The sequence below is a fragment of the Oryctolagus cuniculus genome, chromosome 7 (genome assembly GCF_964237555.1).
Source record: "Oryctolagus cuniculus chromosome 7, mOryCun1.1, whole genome shotgun sequence".
NCBI classification, from domain to species: domain Eukaryota; kingdom Metazoa; phylum Chordata; class Mammalia; order Lagomorpha; family Leporidae; genus Oryctolagus; species Oryctolagus cuniculus.
In genome coordinates, this window is record NC_091438.1 from 164,018,281 (window position 1) to 164,038,190 (window position 19,910).

At 67.2% G+C, this 19,910-nt stretch overlaps 2 protein-coding genes across 8 annotated transcripts; one reads left to right on the forward strand and one right to left on the reverse strand.

Annotated features, from left to right (window-relative positions):
* The first annotated feature begins 58 nt into the window (after positions 1 to 58).
* CDK11B (cyclin dependent kinase 11B) lies at positions 59 to 16,347 on the forward strand. Of its 5 annotated transcripts, none has more exons than XM_051840531.2 (20): positions 59 to 314; positions 599 to 722; positions 1,316 to 1,431; positions 2,354 to 2,481; positions 3,128 to 3,266; positions 6,496 to 6,632; positions 9,895 to 10,017; positions 10,825 to 10,920; positions 11,038 to 11,205; positions 11,747 to 11,812; positions 12,424 to 12,599; positions 13,139 to 13,229; positions 14,397 to 14,518; positions 14,669 to 14,774; positions 14,873 to 14,994; positions 15,071 to 15,178; positions 15,262 to 15,378; positions 15,497 to 15,645; positions 15,835 to 16,024; positions 16,099 to 16,347. In XM_051840531.2, exons 2-20 carry the CDS (start codon positions 612 to 614, stop codon positions 16,189 to 16,191), a joined length of 2,358 nt encoding a protein of 785 aa, XP_051696491.1. In that variant the 5' UTR covers positions 59 to 314; positions 599 to 611; the 3' UTR covers positions 16,192 to 16,347. The 5 variants fall into 5 exon arrangements, with proteins under 5 accessions (XP_051696491.1, XP_051696492.1, XP_069935513.1 ...); XM_051840532.2 differs by having other exon boundaries at positions 12,430 to 12,599; XM_070079412.1 differs by having other exon boundaries at positions 237 to 314; positions 3,128 to 3,271.
* A 568-nt stretch (positions 16,348 to 16,915) lies between these two features.
* On the reverse strand, positions 16,916 to 19,775 carry MMP23B (matrix metallopeptidase 23B). Of its 3 annotated transcripts, none has more exons than XM_051840535.2 (8): positions 18,945 to 19,773; positions 18,557 to 18,684; positions 18,351 to 18,490; positions 18,102 to 18,269; positions 17,628 to 17,792; positions 17,430 to 17,540; positions 17,220 to 17,336; positions 16,916 to 17,120 (listed from the first exon to the last, which is right to left on the reverse strand). In XM_051840535.2, exons 1-8 carry the CDS (start codon positions 19,716 to 19,718, stop codon positions 16,954 to 16,956), a joined length of 1,770 nt encoding a protein of 589 aa, XP_051696495.1. In that variant the 5' UTR covers positions 19,719 to 19,773; the 3' UTR covers positions 16,916 to 16,953. The 3 variants fall into 3 exon arrangements, with proteins under 3 accessions (XP_051696495.1, XP_051696494.1, XP_051696496.1); XM_051840534.2 differs by having other exon boundaries at positions 17,210 to 17,336; positions 18,945 to 19,769; XM_051840536.2 differs by lacking the exon at positions 17,628 to 17,792 and having other exon boundaries at positions 17,210 to 17,336; positions 18,945 to 19,775.
* Between the last annotated feature and the right edge of the window lie 135 nt (positions 19,776 to 19,910).

Below are 19,910 nucleotides of genomic sequence, written 5' to 3' on the forward strand. Positions count from 1 at the left end.
GGGCCGCCCCGCTGCGTGCGTCACCAGCCTGCGCCGGAAACGGAAGTGCCGCCCCGAGGGCCAGGGCGCACCCGCTTCCGCGTGCTTCGGTAGAGTCAGCCCTGCCCTCGAGGGTCATCAGTGCGCGACGACCTGAGAAGTGATTCCACACACACCCTGGAGGGACCCCGCCTTACGTCATGGAGTCCCGCGCCCGAGGCGGGGGGGGGCTCTTCTGGCGTCATCAGCGCGCGCCAATTCCGGAAGTGACGACGCTCCGGGCGCAAGCCGGGAACTGTTTCTCCTCACGGTTCGGGGTCGGCGGCCGAGCGGTGGTGAGTGGCGGCTGGGGCTGGGGGCCCGGCGGGCGTCGGGGTGGCGGCCGGGGAGGCCGGGGGCGAAGGACAGCCCCGCTCCTCGCCCAGCGGCGCCCCGAGCGACCGTCGGGCCGCGGCGGCGGCAGGCCTGGGCGAGCCTCGGAGCGGGGGCTCCGCGCCGGGCGGCGTGTCTGGCCGGCTCTGCCGACGCGCGGGGCCGGGCTCGCTGAGCGCCAGGCGCTGGCGGCGGCCGGGCGGGGTGGCCGCGGGCCCTGAGGGTGCTCGGCTCGGTCCTCTCGCAGCGTGTTACCTCCAATGGGTGATGAAAAGGACTCTTGGAAAGTGAAGACCTTAGATGAGATCCTCCAGGAAAAGAAGCGGAGGAAGGAGCAGGAGGAGAAGGCAGAGATCAAGCGCCTGAAAAACGTGAGCCGGCGTCTGGGCGGGTTCTCGTAGGGAGCCGCGTTTCCGCTCGTTTTCCGCTGCTTCGCGCGTTGCTTGTGCTCCCCGACGTGCAGGCGAGCCCGGAGTCGGTGCTAGAATTAACCAGACGCCGCGGGCTCAGGGCGCGCGAGGCTCGTGCTGGGGCTCTGCAGTGACCCCCGGCCCGGAGCGCGGGCAGCGGACTGCCGCCCCTCCCGCCCCTCCCCAGCGGGCCAAGGCGGCCAAGGCGGGCAGGGCCTGGACGCTACCGCGAGTGTCTTCGGGGTCATCGGTGTGCGTGGTGCCTCAGAGATGGCAGCAGCTCGGACGAGGCGGGTGGCGAGCAGAGGGTGAGGAGCGCTGCGGGACAGGGCCCAAGGCCCTCGTTCGCTCAGATGAGCGCCTGCCGTGCTGGCCGGAGGCTGCCCCTGTGGCTGGAGTGTAGGTGTCGCCGCCCGGCTCCGGCACAGAGCGCCGAGCTGTAGCGTCCCGGGATGTGAATGAAAGCTTCGGCTGTACCTGAGCGCTGGCTGTTGAAACGTGGGCAGGGTTGGTTGTCTTCAAAGGTAGCATTTAGGTTTCTCTTTGCCTCTTAGTCTGATGACCGGGACTCTAAGCGGGATTCCCTGGAAGAGGGGGAGCTGAGAGATCACCGCATGGAGATCACCATAAGGAACTCGCCGTACAGGAGGGAGGACTCCATGGAAGACAGGTGAGGAGTCCCGGGCGACGCCGGGTGACCTCACTTGAGGCTGTTGTCACCTCACCCCACTTAGCAGTGTTGGGGCATGGGACGGGCGTGGTGGTGTGGCAGGGTAAGCTGCCACCTACAAGGCCAGCATCCCACGTGGGTGCTGGCACAGGTCCTGGCTGTCCCTCTCCTCCGTGTTCCTTAAATGATCGGTCAAGTGAGTGTTGCTTGTAGACTGCGTCCAAGTAAGCCCGCCGTGTGTCTCAGTGGTGGCTCCGATGGCCGTCCAAGCAGTGGGCATCGAGCCTAGTGTTGGAGACGGTCAGCCCACATTGACGAACCTGGGTTTGACTCCTGGATCGGCTCCAGAGTTCACCTTCCTGTGAAGCCCTGGGAAGCAGCTGTGACAGCTCAAGTACTTGGTCCCTGCCGCCTCCTGTGGAGACCTCGTTGACTTTTAGGGGTCTTGGCTTCAGCCTGGCCCAGTCCCGCCCATTGGCAGGCATGTGAGGCGTGAACTGGTGGATGCGAGATCCCTGTCTCTCGCTGCCTTCAAGTAAATAATGGGGGCAGGCCAAGTCTAGCAGGGTCTCCCACGTGGGTATAACTTGAACCCTCACCTCCTCCTGCCTTCCAAGGTGCACGGTAGCAAGAGGCCGGAGTTGGAGGTGGAGCTGGAACTCAGGCCCAGGCGCTGGCGTGGGCGCTGGCGTCTGAGCCCCGGTGCCGGAGGCCACTCCCAGCGCGTTCCCCGAGAGGCGCGTCTGTTCGGTTCATCGCTTACGCCTTTCCGAGTCCGAGGCTGGCGCGTGGCTCAGAGTTGGCCTTCCTGTGTCAGAGATGTTTGGGTCCGGCTGTGCGCCTGTCTGAGCTCCGCGTGCTTCGGGCCTGGCGCTCCCCACGGTGTTTCCGGGTGTGATGTCCGGCCTGTGTCTCGTTACAGGGGAGAAGAGGATGACTCCTTGGCTATCAAACCCCCCCAGCAGATGTCTCGGAAAGAGAAGGCTCATCACAGGAAAGACGAGAAGAGGAAAGAGAAACGCAGGCATCGCAGCCACTCAGCCGAAGGGGGTACAGAGCGTTTGTTTTCTTCGGTGACGCGTGCGCGTGTGATGTCTGTGTCCGCCAGCCGCTGCCTTCTCCAGAGTGTGGTTAGGCTTACCTGCCGCGGGAGCGCCCGTGCCCTGCACGTGCCCTGCTGCTCCCCGCCTCCCCTGTTCCTCCCCAGTGTGTTGTCGCGGTGGTTCCCTTACGTGTGGAAGTACCGGCGCTCAGCATGGCGGGGGGACACCCCCAAAAACGGTGTTTGATCGCGTCCAGTGATGCGCGTGGCCTGGCAAGAAGGCTGATCCTGGGCCGCTACCAGGGGGCTGTTGGTGGTGTCGGGAGACCGGGTGCTGGGGTCGGTTTACCTCATCCCGCGGCTGTGAAGCGCTGGCCGCGCCCCCGGAGAGAGCTGTGCCGCGGCCCTCGTGAGGCTGCTGTCTGACTCGCTTGTTCTCGACAGACAGTGGGAGGCTCAGACGCGTGTCAGCTCTGCCGAGCTCAGCCCCACGGGTCTTCCCCACCCCAGCGGCAGCCAGCTGTGTGCGTCTTGCGGCTTGAGCCGGGTCACGACTGGTTCTTCAGGTCACTCATTACGGCCCCTTCGCCTGTGAGCGCTGGGGTCTGAGTTGGAAGTCGGGTTCTTCGCCTGACGCTTCTCGCTCCTCCCCAGGGAAGCACGCCAGGGTGAAGGAGAAGGAGCGGGAGCACGAGCGCAGGAAGCGGCATCGGGAGGAGCAGGACAAAGCTCGCCGGGAGTGGGAGCGGCAGAAGAGGCGGGAGATGGCGCGAGAGCATTCCAGGAGGGAGAGGTGAGGTCTGTGTGGGCCGAGGTGGTGAGGTGAGGAGGGCGTTCTCCCTCATCCCGGGTGCCTCTGTCAGCTCCAAGTCCAGGAGGGGGCCTCCGGTTTTTTGGTTTTTTTTTTTTTTGGAGGTAGAGACAGAGAGCTCTTCTATCTGCTGGTTCCCTCCCCAGACGGCTGAGCCGACCGGAGCCAGGAGCTACTCTTGGGTCTCCCATGGGTGCAGGGCCCAGTGCTGGGCCGTCTTCCGCTGCTTTCCCAGGCCACAGCAGAGAGCTGGATCGGAAGTGGAGCAGCCGGGACTAGAACTGGCGTCCATATGGGCTGCTGGCACCACAGGCGGAGGATTACCTTGTGCCACAGCACCGGCCCCAAGGGCATCTCTTTAGCCAAGATTGTTTTCCTGTCACCCGGTACAAAGGACCACGGCCGTGTTTGATGAGTTCCAGGGCAGCTCTGGGTGTGGAGTGATGCCCAGGGGAGGCAGGGAGCCGTCCTCATGCAGGGGAGGGGACTGCCGTGGGCACCACAGGCGCTGCCTGCCGCGCTGCCAGCACTGAGCGCGCGTGAAGGGAGGAGCCCGGCAGGTGCTGACGGCTCTAGGGGAAGGCTGGAGAACACTGAGGGTGAGCAGGCCTCCGGAGGCCGCGTGCTGCGGGCCCAGCCGTGTGTGTCACGGCGGGCCTGGTCCAGTGGCGGAGGCCCCGGACAGAAGGCGCCATGGGCAGATCGAGCTTGGGCTTCTGCACGAGGAGAGCGTCGGGCAGACTGTGGTTGGTGCTGGGCTGCAGCTGAGAAGCCGGCAGAGCTGCGTGAACAGGACAGTCAGAGGCGTGCGTGCCGAGACACTGGCGAGCCATGGGGGCATCAGAGGGCCCCTGGCCTGGGCTCTGCTGCTTCGTCACCTGCGCCTCCAGCCTGGAGAGCAGAGATCCGGCCCGGCCAGGCACAGCTGTAGCCTCTTCGCTACCCTTTTTCTCTTTTTTGTCAGAGAGACAGAGAGGGAGAGGCAGGTCTGTCCTCTGGTTTACTCTCCAATGTCCGTGGCTGGGCCAGGCCACGGCCGGGAACCTGGCTCTCCATCCTGGTCTCCCACATGGGTGCGGGGGCCAAGCTCTTGGGCCATTCTCCTCTGCCTTCCCAGGAGCCTTGGCAGCCGGATCAGAAGCAGCCCAGCGCTCTGAGAGGGGGTGCTGGGGTCACAGCGGCAGCTTCCCCCGCGGCCTCTGAGGGGACCGCGTGGGTGGAGTGGGGAGACTCCTCCCCCACAGCCCTCACCGGGGAAGTGACTAAAAGGCCGTGAGAGCGGAAGGCGGGGGGCCCTGACATGAGGCTGCAGTTGGGACAAGTGTGACTTCTGTTGTTTCTTTCGAGACTTATTTCTTTGGAATGCAGAGTTAAGGGAAGGGGAGGGACAGCGCCATCTCCCGTCCCCTGGCTCATTCCCCAGATGGCCACAGTGACCAGGGCTCGGCTAGGCCGAAGCCAGGAGGCAAGAACTTCCATCTGGGTCTCCGACATGGATGCAGGGCCCAAGCCCTTGAGCCGTCTTCCACTGCCTTCCCAGGCACAGTAGCAGGGAGCTGGATTGGAAGCGGAGCAGCCGGGACTTAAAGCAGTGTCCATATGGGCTGCCAGTATTGTAGGCGGTGGCTGAACGTGCTGTGTGTGTCCTAGCACCGGCCCTGGGACCAGGGTGTGCAGGCCAGGATGCACAACACACCGGGAAGAGCTCAGGCTGCACACTGGCCGGTCCTAGGACGCAGCCACGTGAGAGGACTCAGCAGAGAGCAAAGCCGCCACAGGAGACCCAGAGCCTGGACACTGGGGCGCCCTGTCCAGGCACAGCGTGGCCGGTGCAGCTGCCAGGCTCAGGGTTGTGGGCACAGGTTCTTTCCAGTATCGGGTGATGGCTCAGCTGTGCAGACAGCACTTCGGCCCCTAGAAGGCCAAGCTCGCAAACAGAAGTGGGGGCCTGTGCTGTGGCGCAGCGGGTTAACACCCTGGCCTGCAGTGCCAGCATCCCACATGGGCGCCGGATCAAGACCCAGCTGCTCCACTTCTGATCCAGCTCTCTGCTACGGCCTGGGAAGGCAGTAGATGGCCCAAGTCCTTGGGCCCCTGCACCCGCATTGGAGACCGGAAGCAGCTCCTGGCTCCTGGCTTCAGGTTGGCTCAGCTCCGACCATTGCGGCCAAGGGGAGTGAACCAGCGGATGGAAGACTCTCTCTCTCTCTCTCTCCCCCTCTCCCTCTCTCCTTCTTCTCTTTCTGTGTATCTCTGCCTTTCGAATAAATAAGTAGCTTGACTGAAGTCGCGTAGTGAACGTGGTAGACGTGGAGCATTGAGGAAGGCGCAGGACAGAAGTGAGCTGTCCCCAGGGCCGCACTGACCCCCCCCCCCCCCGAGTGAAGAGGGAGTGAAGAGACCCCAGACAGCAGAGACGCTTTCCTCTGCGGCAGCCGGAGAGGGGCGCGGCCCGCCGGGACGCGGCACCGCGGAGGTCCCGGCAGAGCTGGCGAGCTTGTTGCGCCTGCGTCCCGGCCCCTCGCGTCTGAGGCGTGCGGTTGGTGGGCGTCGTCAAGGCAGTGGGTGCGGCGGACGGGTTGCAGAGGCAGTGGGAGCGGAGCTGCTGACAGCGGGCTGTATTTACTAGAACTGGAGCACTGATGGCTAAGACGTGCAGTGCAGCCCAGAGCCGCCCCTTAGCAAGCGACCGAACGTCACGGCAGAGGAGCGAGAGGGTGGGCTGTGGCTCTCTGCTGCCGGCGCGGCCCGTGGCGGCTGCTCTGTTCCCGTCACTCGTGTTTGCCGCGTTTCCGGGAGCTCCCTTGTCAGTCGCAGGCTCTGCCCGCCTCCTGTGGGCACACACCTGCGCCTGCGCCGTCTCCACACTGTGGTGGCAAATGACCCGGGCAGCCCCTTGGGAAGGGGTCAGGACCAGGGCCTCGGCCTGAGTCCGGGCCCCTGCTTGCCCTTCCCCGCGGAACTTCCTGCTCTCTGGTGCCCGTGCAGATCCCCCTCTGGATTTGGGGCTTCTGCCAGGCGCCTGCTCGCGGTGCCGGCTTGGTTTATTGTGCTGTGGCTCCGTAGGGACAGATCCCGGAGGAGGAGCGTGTGTGTCATCGGCTTCTGAAAAGCCGTTCATGGTTGGACCACTTACAAGGCTGAGCAGAAGCCACTAGGGAGGGACACAAGCTTCCTTTCCTGGGGGAAAGCTGGGGTGTGGCTCTTGCAGGGATCGCCTTGAGCAGCTGGAGAGGAAGCGGGAGAGAGAGCGCAAGCTGCGGGAGCAGCAGAAGGAGCAGCGAGAGCAGAAGGAGCGGGAGCGGCGGGCGGGCGAGCGGCGCAAGGAGCGGGAGGCCCGCAGGGAAGGTGCGCTGGGGCCGGGCCGGGCCGGGCCGGGCCGGTGGGCGGGCTGTGGTGCTCCCTGAGGGTCAGGGTCAGGCCGCAGGGAAGTTGCGCTGGGGACAGGGCGGGGATGGGCTGTGGTGCTCCCTGAGCGGTCGGGTCAGGCCGCAGGGAAGGTGCACTGGGGACGGGGCCGGGCTGTGGGTGCGGCTCCTGCTCCTGGGCTGCCAGCTGCGGCCAGGAGCCCTGTTCTTAGCTCCTGTGCTGTGTCCTCTTTTTGTGTGTCTAATAGTTTTTAAATGTATTTGAAAGACAGGGACGGACAGTTCCCATCTGCTGGTTCACTCAGATTCCACAGCAGGGCTGGGCCGGGCCAACACCAAGAGACTGGAACCAGTTCAGGGTTACGTGTGTGTGGGTGGGTGGACCCCACGGCATGAGCCATCGCCACAGCCTGCGAAGCTCTCCATCAGCAGGAAGGTGGGCCAGGGGCCAGGGCCTGAACCCAACGCTGCTTTATGGGATGCCTGTCCCCCTTTTCCCAGTTTTGAAAAATCGTGGTAAAATATAGCACAGTGTGCGTGCACGGGTCAGTGCGTGGTTGTGCAGGCGTCAGTGGCCTCTGCCTGCATTTCTGGGTCTTCCCAGGCTGCAGCTGCCCGGCCCTGGCCCAGGCAGGGCTGCCGCCGTCCTCGCAGCTCCTGACCCCGACCCCCTGGTTTCCTCCCGTGCGTGGGGTCCAGCTGACTCGCCTGTCTCTGTCCGATTCCTTTCTCTGAGCGGCGTCCCCTGTATCAGAATGCCCTTCCTTCCGTCCAGCTGGGCGGGGAGCCCCTTGCTTCTCACAGGTTAGGCCGTCTGGTTCCCCGTCCATGTGGCTGCGTCATGGTTTCCTTTGTGTTTGCTGAGAGGTGCTGATTCCTGCTTCCATTTCCTGTATAGTTAACGTCTGTGTTCTCTGAGTGCATGGAGACTGCGTTTCACATCGGAACAGTGTAACAGGAACTTAAAGTTGTATTGGTTCCACTTTTTAAAAAGCGCCTTTATCAGGGGCTGGTGGTGCTATGGCACGGTGGTTAAGCCACCTCCTTCGATGCCAGCATCCCATTTGGATGGCGGTTTGAGTCCAGCTGCTGCTCTTCCAATCAGCTCCCTGCTGATGCACCTGGGAAGGCAGCGGAAGGTGGCCCAAGTGCTTGGGCGTCTGCATCCACGCTGGAGACCTGGAAGAAGGTCCTGGCTCTTGGCTTCAGCCTGGCCCAGCCCCAGCTAGTAGGGGAATGAGCCAGTTGATGCAGGACTTAGATTTGTTTGAGTTACGTTTGTGTGTGTGCATAAGCGTAGCTAATAACTCACAAAGCTCTGGCCTGCTGTACAGAGAGCAAGGTGCAGGTGCACACCGTTGCCGCGGTAGTGCCAGCCGTGCGGGCGCCGATTCTGTCTCGTGTCTGGTCTCCTTCACCACCCTGCAGGCTCCCTTGCCTCTCTCCGGGGATTTATCGCTTTGGAAGGGCATTTTGGCTAACAGTGCATAGGATTTCGGATTCCTAGACCGTTTTTAAGCACTCTGAGTGTGTCAGGTGAAGGGTGTGTCTCCCCCGATGCTGACGTGACGCTGGCAGTCTGAGCAGGGACGGGTTTGTGAGCCGAGTCCTCTGTGCTGCGCCCTGGCCGTGCCCCTCCTGACTCGGTGTGCGCTGCGGCCGCCGCTGGGCTCCCCGGTCTCCTGGGCTTGTTCTCTTTTCTCTAATCATGTTGCCTTTTTATTGTGAGTATGGTTGTGATTATGACTATCGCTTGATTAGAAAGGCAGAGTTAGGGAGGGAGGGGCAGATGGGACTCGAGGGGCAGGGCTGACCAGGAGGCTGGCGCTCCATCCCTGTCTGCACGTGGGTGCAGGGCCTGAGCACTTGGGCCGCCATCTTCCGTTGCTTCCCAGGCGTTAGCGGGGAGCTGGGTTGAAGTGGAGCAGCTGGGATTCAAACCAGCACTCGGGGGGGATCCCGGCATTGCAGTGGCGGCCTAACCAGCGCGGACAGTGCCGGCCCGGTGGGCGACTCTTAGGTTCCTCTGGGTCAGTGCTCGGCAGCTGCGCTGGCCAGTCCCGCCCAGTGCCTGGAGTCCCTGCCGCGTTTCGTTTCTGTTCTGCACGCAGTTTCCCTGGATTCCCGTGGGTTCCCTCTTGGCTGTTTCTCTTGTTCAGCATCAGGGGTCCGACTTCTCATCTTTCTTTGGTGCTTTGGGCTTTTTAATTCGGTGTCAGGATAATGTGCTGCCTCCCTCAAGGTCTGAAGGAGGCGCAGGTCACACATGCACATGTCAGCCCGCCCGCGCTGTGCGCCTGCAGCAGGCTCTGAGCGTCTTCAGGACAGCCGTGCTCAGCCTCCCTTCGTCTGGCCTGGCCCGCAGTCCTTGTCCAGGCCGTCTGTTTCCTTGTGTTCTCCTGTGAGTGGGACCTGTTTATGTGTGTGTTGTGATTCTGCTGCTGAAACCGAACATTTGCCCGTGGTGCAAGGTCCCTGTAACAGCAGCTTCTCTGCCTGCCACAGGGTTTGCTGATTCTGGTTCTTGTTTTGGGCTGGTGCTGGTGGTCTGCCTGGGCCCGCGCTGTGCTTGGGTAATTCAGTCAGTTCAGTAGGGTCCTCCCAGGTCCTGGCGCGCCTGTACCTTCTCCTGTGCGTGCGGTGACTTCAGTTTCTCCCATAGACGCGTTTGGTGTTCAGGGTTCTTGTTCCCGAAGACAGAAACGAAGGGGTGCTGGGGGCTGGCATCTGCTCCCTGCTCCAGCTGCAGGGGTGTCAGACGTTGTGATCCGAGCGCTAGTCCCTGGAGTCCGGAGGGTGGGGCGCTTTGTGCCCACCCTGTGTTCAAGCCGAGCACAGTGGGCTCCAGGAACCAGCGAGCAGCTGCAGAGGCGGAGGTGGCCAGCGGCTGCTCTGCAGGGCTGATGTGGCCGGAGCGGCCTCCGTCTGCCCGGCAGCTCCACCTGCCACCAGAGACAGTGACAGCAGGGTGCCGTCAGACCGAGTCTGCCGGAGGCATGGAGGTCTGGGGGGACAGACCCCTGGTGCTTCCTGCCCCGCCATCTCCCCAGAGCCTCATCCTTGGGGAGGATCAGGGTCCACCCAGGGCCTCCAGGTTGAGGATTTTTGAGCCCAGGCTTCTTGGCCTGTGACCCTGATGTCGTGAGCTTCCTGTGTGAGCTGTGGGTGGTGCCTGGGGCACGCGAGGGCGGGGCCACGGGGGGTAGCATTGCCAGTGCCGTCTCCCCTCGTCCCCGCTCCAGTGTCTGCACACCACCGCACCATGCGTGAGGACTACAGTGACAGGGGGAAGGCCAGCCACTGGAGCCGCAGTCCCCCGCGGCCTCCACGGGAACGCGTGGAGCTGGGAGACGGCCGGAAGCCAGGTAAGATGGGGCCGGGTCTTTTCCTGGGAATCTTTGTTGTTTTCAAATATTCCGTTGTCTGCGTATTTGAAAGCGGAGTGACAGACCTGCTGGTTCACGCCCCAAATGCGTACAACAGCCGGCGGCTGGGCCGGGCCTTCAGCCGTGCGCGGCTGCCTCTCAGGTGCGTGAGTGGGAAGCTGGATCAGAAGTGGAGGTGGTACTGGAACCAGCACTCTGACACAGGGTGTAGGGTATGGGCTTCCCAGGAGGTGCTTAACCTGTACCCCACGTGTACCCCTGGGCAGTTTTTAGCATAAATCTTGCTCCACAGTTGTTAGGGTTTGGGGCACGGAGTTTGCACAGCAGGTTAAGTCGCCGCTGGTGATCCCAGCAGCCCACATCAGAGTGCTGGCTGGGGTCCTTGCCACTCTGCTTCCAATCCAGATCCCTGCTAATGCGCCTGGGAAGGCGATGGAGGATGGCCCCAGTGCTTGGGCCCTGCCACCCTGCAGGAGACCCGGATGGAGCTCCTGGCTTCAGCCTGGCCCAGCCCTGGCTGCTGTGGTCATTTGGGGAGTGAGCCAGTGGATGGGCGGCAGTGCGCTCTGCGGCTCTGACTTTCAAATGGAGGAGTGAGCGAACCCTGAAAGCCCAGCTCGCTGGTTTCCTCGCGAGGCGAGCTCGTGGCCGGGGCGTGTGTTCCCCGCTGGCCCTCGCAGAACTCGCTCTTGCCGGCTGCGCGGGAGGTGCCTTCTGCTGCCGAAGCGGCGTGTCTGCCTGCTGAGACACGTTCGCCAGACTCACGCTGGTGGTTCACTTCGTCAGTAAAAGAAGAAAAGGTGGAAGAGAGAGACCTGCTGTCCGACCTGCAGGACGTGAGTGACAGCGAGAGGAAGACCAGCTCGGCCGAGTCCTCGTCAGGTACCGCGCCGGCCTGGCCCTGCTGCGCCGCTCGGGGAGGCCCGCGGAGGCCTGGGGGAGGCTCGGGGAGGCCCGCGGAGGCCCGGCGTCACCAGCTGCCCTGCTCTTTCCCTGCAGCGGAGTCAGGGTCAGGCTCCGAGGAGGAAGAGGAGGAGGAGGAGGAGGAAGAGGAGGAGGAAGGGAGCACCAGTGAGGAGTCGGAGGAGGAGGAAGAGGAGGAAGAAGAGGAGGAGGAGGAGGAGGACACGGGCAGCAACTCCGAGGAGGCGTCAGAGCAGTCTGCTGGTGAGCACGGCGGCCGCCCCGGGCGCGGCGTGGCGTGGGAGGGCCGCGAGAGCCTGAGTCTGACTTGGGCCGTTGCAAGCTGCAGCTGCTGGGACCCCGTGAGACCCTGGAATATTCTGGACCTGGACTCGTGCTCGCCCCGACACAGCCTCACTGTGCCCCGCGAGGCCCTGGGCGGACGCCTGCTCTGCGCCGGCCCAGGCTCAGCCCCGCGAGGCCCTGGGCGGACGCCTGCTCTGCGCCGGCCCAGGCTCAGCCCCGCGAGGCCCTGGGCGGACGCCTGCTCTGCGCCGGCCCAGGCTCAGCCCCGCGAGGCCCTGGGCGGACGCCTGCTCTGCGCCGGCCCAGGCTCAGCCCCGCGAGGCCCTGGGCGGACGCCTGCTCTGCGCCGGCCCAGGCTCAGCCCCGCGAGGCCCTGGGCGGACGCCTGCTCTGCGCCGGCCCAGGCTCAGCCCCGCGAGGCCCTGGGCGGACGCCTGCTCTGCGCCGGCCCAGGCTCAGCCCTGCGAGGCCCTGGGCGGACGCCTGCTCTGTTTTGCAGAAGAAGTGAGTGACGATGAAATGAGTGACGACGATGAGCGAGAGAACGAGAGCCGCATCTTGGTTGGTGAGTAGCTGCCCTTGGGCTCTGCCGACCTCACCCGTTCTGGGGGTGGTAGTGTGTGCGGCTCCCTGTCAGTGCAGACAGTCCCCAGGAGCTACGCCCAGGACCACCCTGTGGGCCACCCAGGACCACCCTGTGGGCCACCGTCACTCAGCACGGAGCACCCTCTGAGCACCCACAGTGGCCGCTGTGGGGGAGCCTGGGAGACGCTACCCCGAGTCCACGGGGGAGCCTGGGAGACGCTACCCCGAGTCCACGGGGGAGCCTGGGAGACGCTACCCCGAGTCCACGGGGGAGCATGGGAGACGCTACCCCGAGTCCACGGGGGAGCCTGGGAGACGCTACCCCGAGTCCAGCCCTTACAGCAGCTCCCAGTCTGTCGCTGGAAGGTGTGGCGTGGGCTCCGCAGGCTCCGAGGCTCTGTCCTGGGCTGGGGGACAGGATTCTGGCCGTGCCCCTCCCCACGGCACCCCTGCATCCTCGAGGATCCGCATCAGGGCTGTGGCTCTGCCTCGGCTGAGCCCGCCGGGACCACAGACCCCAGAGCAGCTGGGGCGGCGGTGTCCTGGGCGTTTGCTTGCAACCGGTGCCGTCACGCGGTTTAATTTTGAAAGTTCCAGAGTCACGATTTGACCGAGACTCGGGGGAAAGTGAAGAAGGGGAGGACGAGGCCGGCGAGGGGACCCCGCGCAGCAGCGCCCTGACTGAAGGAGACTGCGTGCCCGACTCCCCCGCCCTGTCGCCGCTGGAGCTCAAGCAGGAGCTGCCCAAGTACCTGCCCGCCCTGCAGGTCAGGCCCAGCACCCGGCTCTGCGGGGGCGTCACTGTGGTCACTGCTGGGCCCTCCTGTGCCCCGGAGGTCAGGCTGGCCGGGCGTGGCCGTGGCCTGGGTCTGTGGCTAAGGCCACGGCGAGGGCGGCCTGGGAGCCGTCACGCTGCCCCTGCCGGGTGCGTGGGCTAGGTGGGCACCCACCATGTCTGGGGGCTGCACAGGTGGTGGTGGTGAGGACCTTGCCGGGTAAGATAGAGGCGTGTCCTAAAGGGTGGGAAGGGCTCTGAGGACCCCTGACCTCCGCCTGCTGCCCCTCAGAGGGAGCTGTGCCTGTGCTCAGAGGCAGGGGCTGGGCAGGCTCGGATCTCCTGGGAGTGGCTTCCTGTGCTGGATGTCCTCACAGAAGGGGCTGTGGTGTGGGGAGGGGGCGGGGGGCAGTGCACACGCATGCCCTGTGCCTCCTCCCAGGATGGGCATGGGGGGGCGGGGTGGCAGTGCAGCTCCGTGGGAGGCAGGTGTGCGTGGGGGGCTGCCCCGCTCACCCGCACCTCCCCCAGGGCTGCCGCAGCGTGGAGGAGTTCCAGTGCCTGAACAGGATCGAGGAGGGCACCTACGGTGTGGTGTACAGAGCCAAGGACAAGAAAACAGGTGCGCGGGGCCCTGGCCAGCCGCCCGGAGAGCTGGGGCGGGAGGGCCCGGCCCGGCCCGAGGGAAGCAGTCCTCGTAGCGAGCAGCGGTCAGCGGGGCGCAGCCCTCACCGTCCATCTCGGCCCGCTCGGCCTCCGTCCTGCAGACCTCGGCACAAGGATTTAGAGCCTAGACTCACACCCACGAGGCCCCTGATGCCTGGGGTGGATCTCCCAGCACGCGCCCTGCTGCCAAGTGTCCGGCTGTGCCATCCTTCAGGCACCAGGTCGTGACCTGTGGTGGCCCCTGTCCAGTGTGGACGCTGGCCCCCTGGGCCTCTCAGGACGCCAGAGGGCAGTGCGACCCGGGCCGTGCCGGGTGGCGGGAGCTGGGGTGTGGGCAGGCACACGTGATGCTGCCTCACACGGAGCCCCACACGTGTTCCCCCTCCACAGCCGTGGGCGTGTGTGGCCCTGGACACCCCAGTGCCCTGGCGTCGTTCTCCGTGGGGCAGGGCAGGGGCTGGGAAGCCAAGGAGCCGAGGGCTGTTTCTGGGGCAGGGCAGGGGCTGTGTATTCGGCGGGGGTGAGCCCCGGGCTCTGCAGCAGCACACGTCGGAGGTTCTGTTTTCAGTCTGAGCTGAAACGAGATCTCTGTGAGGCCACAGTCTCGGAGAACCAGAGCCTCGGGGAGATAAAGATTATTTATGAAAAAGTTAGAGGAGAGAGGTCCTCCCCCTGCTGGCTCACTCCCCAGACGGCTGCAACAGCCGGAGCTGCGCCATCCGAAGCCAGGAGCCAGGGGCTTCTTCCAGGTCTCCCACGCGGGTGCAGGGGCCCAGGGACTTGGGCCGTCCTCCACTGCTGTCCCAGGCCACAGGCGGGAGCTGCATCGGAAGTGGAGCAGCCGGGATGCCAGCTCCGCAGACGGCAGCTCGACCACTGTCCACAGTGCCGGCAGAGCTGGGTCCCCGGCAGGAGCCCAGAGCCCCAACCGGGTCTCCCACGCGGGTGCAGGGCCCAAGCACTGGAGCCGTCACTGCCGCCCCGGGGCGCTGGCAGGAAGCTGGATCGGAAGTGCAGGCGCTAAGTGGGACGCCGGCACTCGGTGCGGGGAGCGGATCCCCGCTGCGCCGGCTGTGCCCAGCGCCGCCCGGCAGCGCCCGTCTCAGGAGGGCTTCCTCTGCAGATGAGATTGTGGCTCTGAAGCGGCTGAAGATGGAGAAGGAGAAGGAGGGCTTCCCGATCACGTCGCTGAGGGAGATCAACACCATCCTCAAGGCCCAGCACCCCAACATCGTCACCGTCAGGGTGAGCCCCGCCCCGCGCCCCGCGCCCCGCCTGGCCAGGGCCGGGGGGTTTCTGTCGTCAGCCCTGGCCTCCAGGCCGTCCTGGGGCCCGGGAAGGCCAGGCTGGCGGGGCTGCGCCGCAGCGCGCCGACCACGGCCGGCTGTGTCGCAGGAGATCGTCGTGGGCAGCAACATGGACAAGATCTACATCGTGATGAACTACGTGGAGCATGACCTCAAGAGCCTCATGGAGACCATGAAGCAGCCCTTCCTGCCAGGTACGGCCGAGGCCCCGCGACGCTGCCTCCTGGGCCATGCTCGTTCCCCGAAGCCTCGGGCCGGGCCGGGCCGGGCCCCTGACCCTGTTGCCGTCCAGGGGAGGTGAAGACCCTGATGATCCAGCTGCTGCGTGGAGTGAGGCACCTGCACGACAACTGGATCCTGCACCGAGACCTCAAGACGTCCAACCTGCTGCTCAGCCACGCGGGCATCCTCAAGGTGGGCCGCGCGGGGGCCGCCCCGCCCCGCCCACGCACACCCGGCCTGCCCGTGACCCCTGCCCTCTGTCCTGCAGGTGGGGGACTTCGGGCTGGCCCGGGAGTACGGGTCTCCACTAAAGGCCTACACCCCAGTGGTGGTGACGCTGTGGTACCGCGCCCCAGAGCTGCTGCTGGGAGCCAAGGTGAGATCCGGGGGTTCTGGCGCCTCCCTGCCCCAGCAGGGCCTCCCGGGGTCAGCGCCCTGAGCCCTGTGTCCTGCATCCAGGAGTACTCCACGGCCGTGGACATGTGGTCAGTGGGCTGCATCTTTGGGGAGCTCCTGACCCAGAAACCTCTGTTCCCCGGGAAGTCGGAGATTGATCAGATCAACAAGGTGTTCAAGGTGGGTGTGCGAGCTTCGCCTGGGGCCGGGGCCAGGGCAGGGGGTGCCCTTGGAGTGGCCCTCGTCCCTGGTCGCTGCTGTGTGCAGGGAGCAGCCCTGTTGACCCCTTGTGTCCCAGGACCTGGGGACCCCGAGTGAGAAGATCTGGCCTGGCTACAGCGAGCTGCCGGCGGTGAAGAAGATGACCTTCAGCGAGTACCCCTACAACAACCTGCGCAAGCGCTTCGGGGCCCTGCTCTCGGACCAGGGCTTTGACCTCATGAACAAGTGAGGACCCCGGCCCTGCCCGAGCCCTTGGGGCCTGGAGGCTGCTGGGTGGACAGGCGCCTCCCAGGGCTGCTCGCCACCACTGTAGCCAGGCCCCTAGGGCCCTGCCCACCCGGCTCCCGGGCCCGTGGCGGCCCCGTGAGGCCACTGCCCGGCCCTCGCAGGGTCACGCGGCGCCTGTGTCCCCAGGTTCCTGACCTACTTCCCCGGGCGGAGGATCAACGCCGAGGACGGGCTGAAGCACGAGTATTTCCGCGAGACGCCCCTGCCCATCGACCCCTCCATGTTCCCCACGTGGCCGGCCAAGAGCGAGCAGCAGAGGGTCAAGCGGGGCACCAGCCCACGGCCCCCTGAGGGCGGCCTGGGCTACAGCCAGCTGGTGAGGTCCTGCCCGGTCCCCGTGGGCGGGGTCTGGCCAGGGCAGGGTCCTCACGTCCCTGGCTCGCTCCGCAGGGTGACGACGACCTGAAGGAGACCGGCTTCCACCTCACCACCACCAACCAGGGCGCCTCGGCCGCGGGCCCCGGCTTCAGCCTCAAGTTCTGAAGCTCGCACGGCCCGGCGCGGCCAGGCTCGGCCTCGGCGACCCGGCCCCGGCACAGGGCCAGCTCCGAACTCCTCGCCCCCTTGACTTTCCAGTCTCTTTTTATATTTTGGTTTGTAAATTTGTAGAATTAAATACCGTTCCCTTGTGGAGGGAAAGGTGGTTTTCGGGTGTGTCTGAAGTGCCCAGTGAAACACGTGGCACACGTGTATGCAACACGCATGTGTGTGTGTGTGCACACGTGTGTGCTGGGCCAGGCCGTGGGGTGGACCTGAGCTGGGGGCAGCAAGGCCCTGTCCACAGGTGTCCCGGGCAGCCCCTGCCGCGTGGGGGTGGACACGGCTGGTGGTTCCGTGCGTGTAGCAAACTCCGTGGAAGAAGCCCTGGTTGTCCTCAGCAAAGTGGCCCCCAAGCTGTGAGCCGGCCGGGGCAGGGGGCAGGCAGAGGCCGCCAAGGGCTTGGAAGGCGCGCCTGTGGACCCCTGCCCGCCTGGCTGGCGGCGTCCTGCCGCCCCCCGCCCCCGCCCCCGCCCCCGCCCCCAGCTCCCATTCGGAGAGCAGCGTAGCCGCCCTCCAGGCCCAGCTCTGCCACCTTCTCCAGGAAGCCCTCCTGGCCTTGTGCGGCTGAGCAGAGGCCCCTTTGGCTGGGGTGTGGGGCGTGCGCTGTGCTGTCTGAGGTGGGCCGGGGGCTGCCTGCGCCCGCCCCCCCAAGAACGAGCCAGAGACGTGAGGGGAACGCGCTTTATGGAGGCGGCGCTCAGCTCCTCACGCGGATGCGCCAGGAGTAGGTGGTGAGCACGCGCTGGCGCCGCCGCACCACGCACGTGTAGGTGCCCTCGTTGACGGGGTTGGCGATGATGCTGAGGTGCGCCTCGCCCAGCGCCAGGTAGCCGGGGTAGGAGAACTCCAGGGGCTCCCGGTCCTTGTACCAGCTGCAAGGGGCGCTGCTGTAGGGGCGCGGCCGGCCCGCCCGCACGCCCCGCCCCCGCCACGCCACGCCCCCGCAGCCCCCGCCACGCACTGCACTTTGCCTTTCTTGTGCAGGATCTTGTGGCCGCAGCGGAACGTCACGTTCCTGCCCTCGGGCACCAGCCGCGTTTTGGTCCTGGGGGGTGGCAGGGTGGCAGCCGCCGTCGGGAAGGGGAATGCTGCTCGGGGCGGGGGAGGCGCGGAGTCAGGCCCGCCCCGCCCCGCCCCGCCCGCCCGCGGCCCCGAGCCCCCCCCCCCCCCCGCGGTGTCACCGTAGCAGAAGTCGCAGCTGCTGGGGCACAGCCTCTTCATGAGCCGCTGGCGGCTGTCGCAGAAGCCCCTCCGCGCCCAGGACGCGCACACGAACAGCCGGTCCAGGCAGCCTGCGGGCGGGGCCTGGCTCAGCGGTGCCCTCCCGCCCGCCCGCAGCCCGGCCCGCCGCCGGCCCGCCGCCGGCCCCGGGCACCCACCGTAGAGCCGGTGCAGCCCCCACAGCTCGTCCTGCGACAGCGCCTTCCAGCCGCGCAGCGTGGCGTTGAGGTGCATGAGCGCCCGGCCGTGCTGCGAGTGCATCAGCCCCAACGCGTGGCCGATCTCGTGGGCCGCCACGTGCACCAGGTCCGTGAGCCACACGCCTGCGAGCCCCGGGCCGTCAGAGCCGCAGGCCCCCCAGCCCGGCCCCTTCGCCCCGGCCTGCGGCAGCCCGGCCAAGGCCAGATAAGAACGTTCCGGGCCTGGGCGGTGAGCCGGGCCCCCAGGAATGCAGCTCCGGCTCCCTCTCCCTGGTGTCGGGCGCAGCCTCAGGGCCGCCCGCCCCGACCCCGGGGGCTCCCCCCGCCTCCCCCCTGGCCTGCGTGACCCTCAGCCCCTCCTGAGTCTGCCTGCAGCCCCCCCTGCAGCCGGAGCGGGGGAGGGGCGCGCGGGAAGCCGGGCCCAGGAGCCACCTTTCTTCCAGCTGTAGCGCGTGGGGCCCAGGACCCAGTGCTCGCTGTCGTCGAAGTGGATGCCGCCGTGTGGGGGGAAGAAGGCGTGGGCCAGCTCCCCGGTGGGGCCGTCGAAGCAGTGGTGCAGGGCGGACACCAGGCAGTCCGTGTGGTTGACCGCGTAGAAGCCTGGGGGGAGCGCGGCGCTGAGCGCGGGCCGCGGCCCGGGCCGCCGGGGCGGGGCGGGGCGGGGCTGGGGCGGGCGCCCACCTATGCGGAGGTCGCTGGGCTGCTCGGGGGCCACCTCGCGGAAGCTGAACGGGGACACGTCACTCCACATGCGGAAAGCCGCGGCCAGGCCCCGCCGCGTGTCCCGGGGGCTCAGCAGGTTCCGCGGGAAGGAGAGGATCCTGCGGGAGGGGGAAGGTCAGGGCCGGGGCCCGCGCTTGCCCCCCCGCCCCGGGCCCCGACCGCACCTGTAGGTGAGATTGAAGTGGTCCCAGCGCAGCCGGGCCGGGGTCAGCGTGTAGCGGCGTCTTCGGGGCGCGGGCGGGGCCGGCGGGGCGGGGGCCCGGGCGGCGGGGGCCGGCGCGGCGACGTCGCCCTTGGAGGGAAGAGAGGGCGCCCAGGGAGGCGGTGGGCGCGGCGCGCAGGACCGACGGGCAGGAGACGGGGTGGGCCCGCTTCCCGGCTGCCCACGCTGCGCGTGCGACCTCCGTGCGGGGCGGCGGGCGAGGCCGGCGGGGACGGTCGAATTCGAGGACCGGGGGTCTCACGTCCGGACCCAGAGGCGCCCCGACCCGCGGCCACGGGCCCGCAGGCGCGGTCCCCAGCCCTACGCACCTGGCCTCCCCGTCTGCTCACCTGTGTCGCGCTCGGGGCCGGGGCCACCGGGGTCCCCAGCCGGACCAGCAGCGCGAGCGCGGGCACCAGACACAGGGCGCCCAGCACGGCTCCGAGCCGGCGGCCCTGGACGGGCCCCGACGCCTCCGGGGGGACGCAGGCCCCGCGGCCCATGGCGGACTCGCTGTCGGGCGCAGGGCCGCAGGGGGCGGCGCGCGCGGGGCCTGGGCCGCGGGGCGCGCGGGGGAGGCGGCGGCGGCTCGGGTTACAGCGCGGGGCGGGGGCGGCGCCTGCGGGGAACCGGCCGGGAGGTCCGCAGTCCGGAGTCGCGCCGCCAGCCGGCTCGCGTCCCGAGCCCCGCGGGCCGGTCGCAGCGGCCTGGGCCCCGCCTGCTGGGCGGGGTCGCCCGGGCGGGGGGCCTCGGGGAGGAGACTGGCGCCAGGGTGCTAGGTTGAGCGAGGGTCGTCGCCTGCGCCTAGGGTCGCCGCGGCTGGATGACCCGCGGGCCTTCCCCGAGTGGACCCCGTCCGACGCCGGACCGCGGAGCCTCCGTGCGGGCCCCGAGGGCTGAGCGCGGCCGGCCCGGAAAGTGGCGCACGGCGGGGGGAGCGCAGTGAGGGACGTGGCAGTGAGTACGGGGCGGTGGCAGGGCCCGCGGGGCAGCGAGACTGCGGCGGACTCCGTGGAAGTGAGTAGGGGGTCCCGGGAGCGCGGAGGTGACAGCGCGGGGCTCTGAGGTGTTCCCGGCGTGGGCAGCGGAGTGCGCGTGGGTTCGGGGTTCGACGGGGCGCCCATAATTTTGTGGGGTGGGGGCGCCTCCGGGACGGGGCCCGAGGGCGAGGTGGCTTCGGCTCGGCCCCGAGTGTCTCCTCCCCCTACTCCCCCCCCCCCCCAGTTCTCCACGCAGGGCTCGGGCCCAGAGTGACAGCGGCGCCCGGCCAGCGGGGCCAGCGCCAAGCTGCTGGCGAGCGGCCGGCGGCGGAGCGG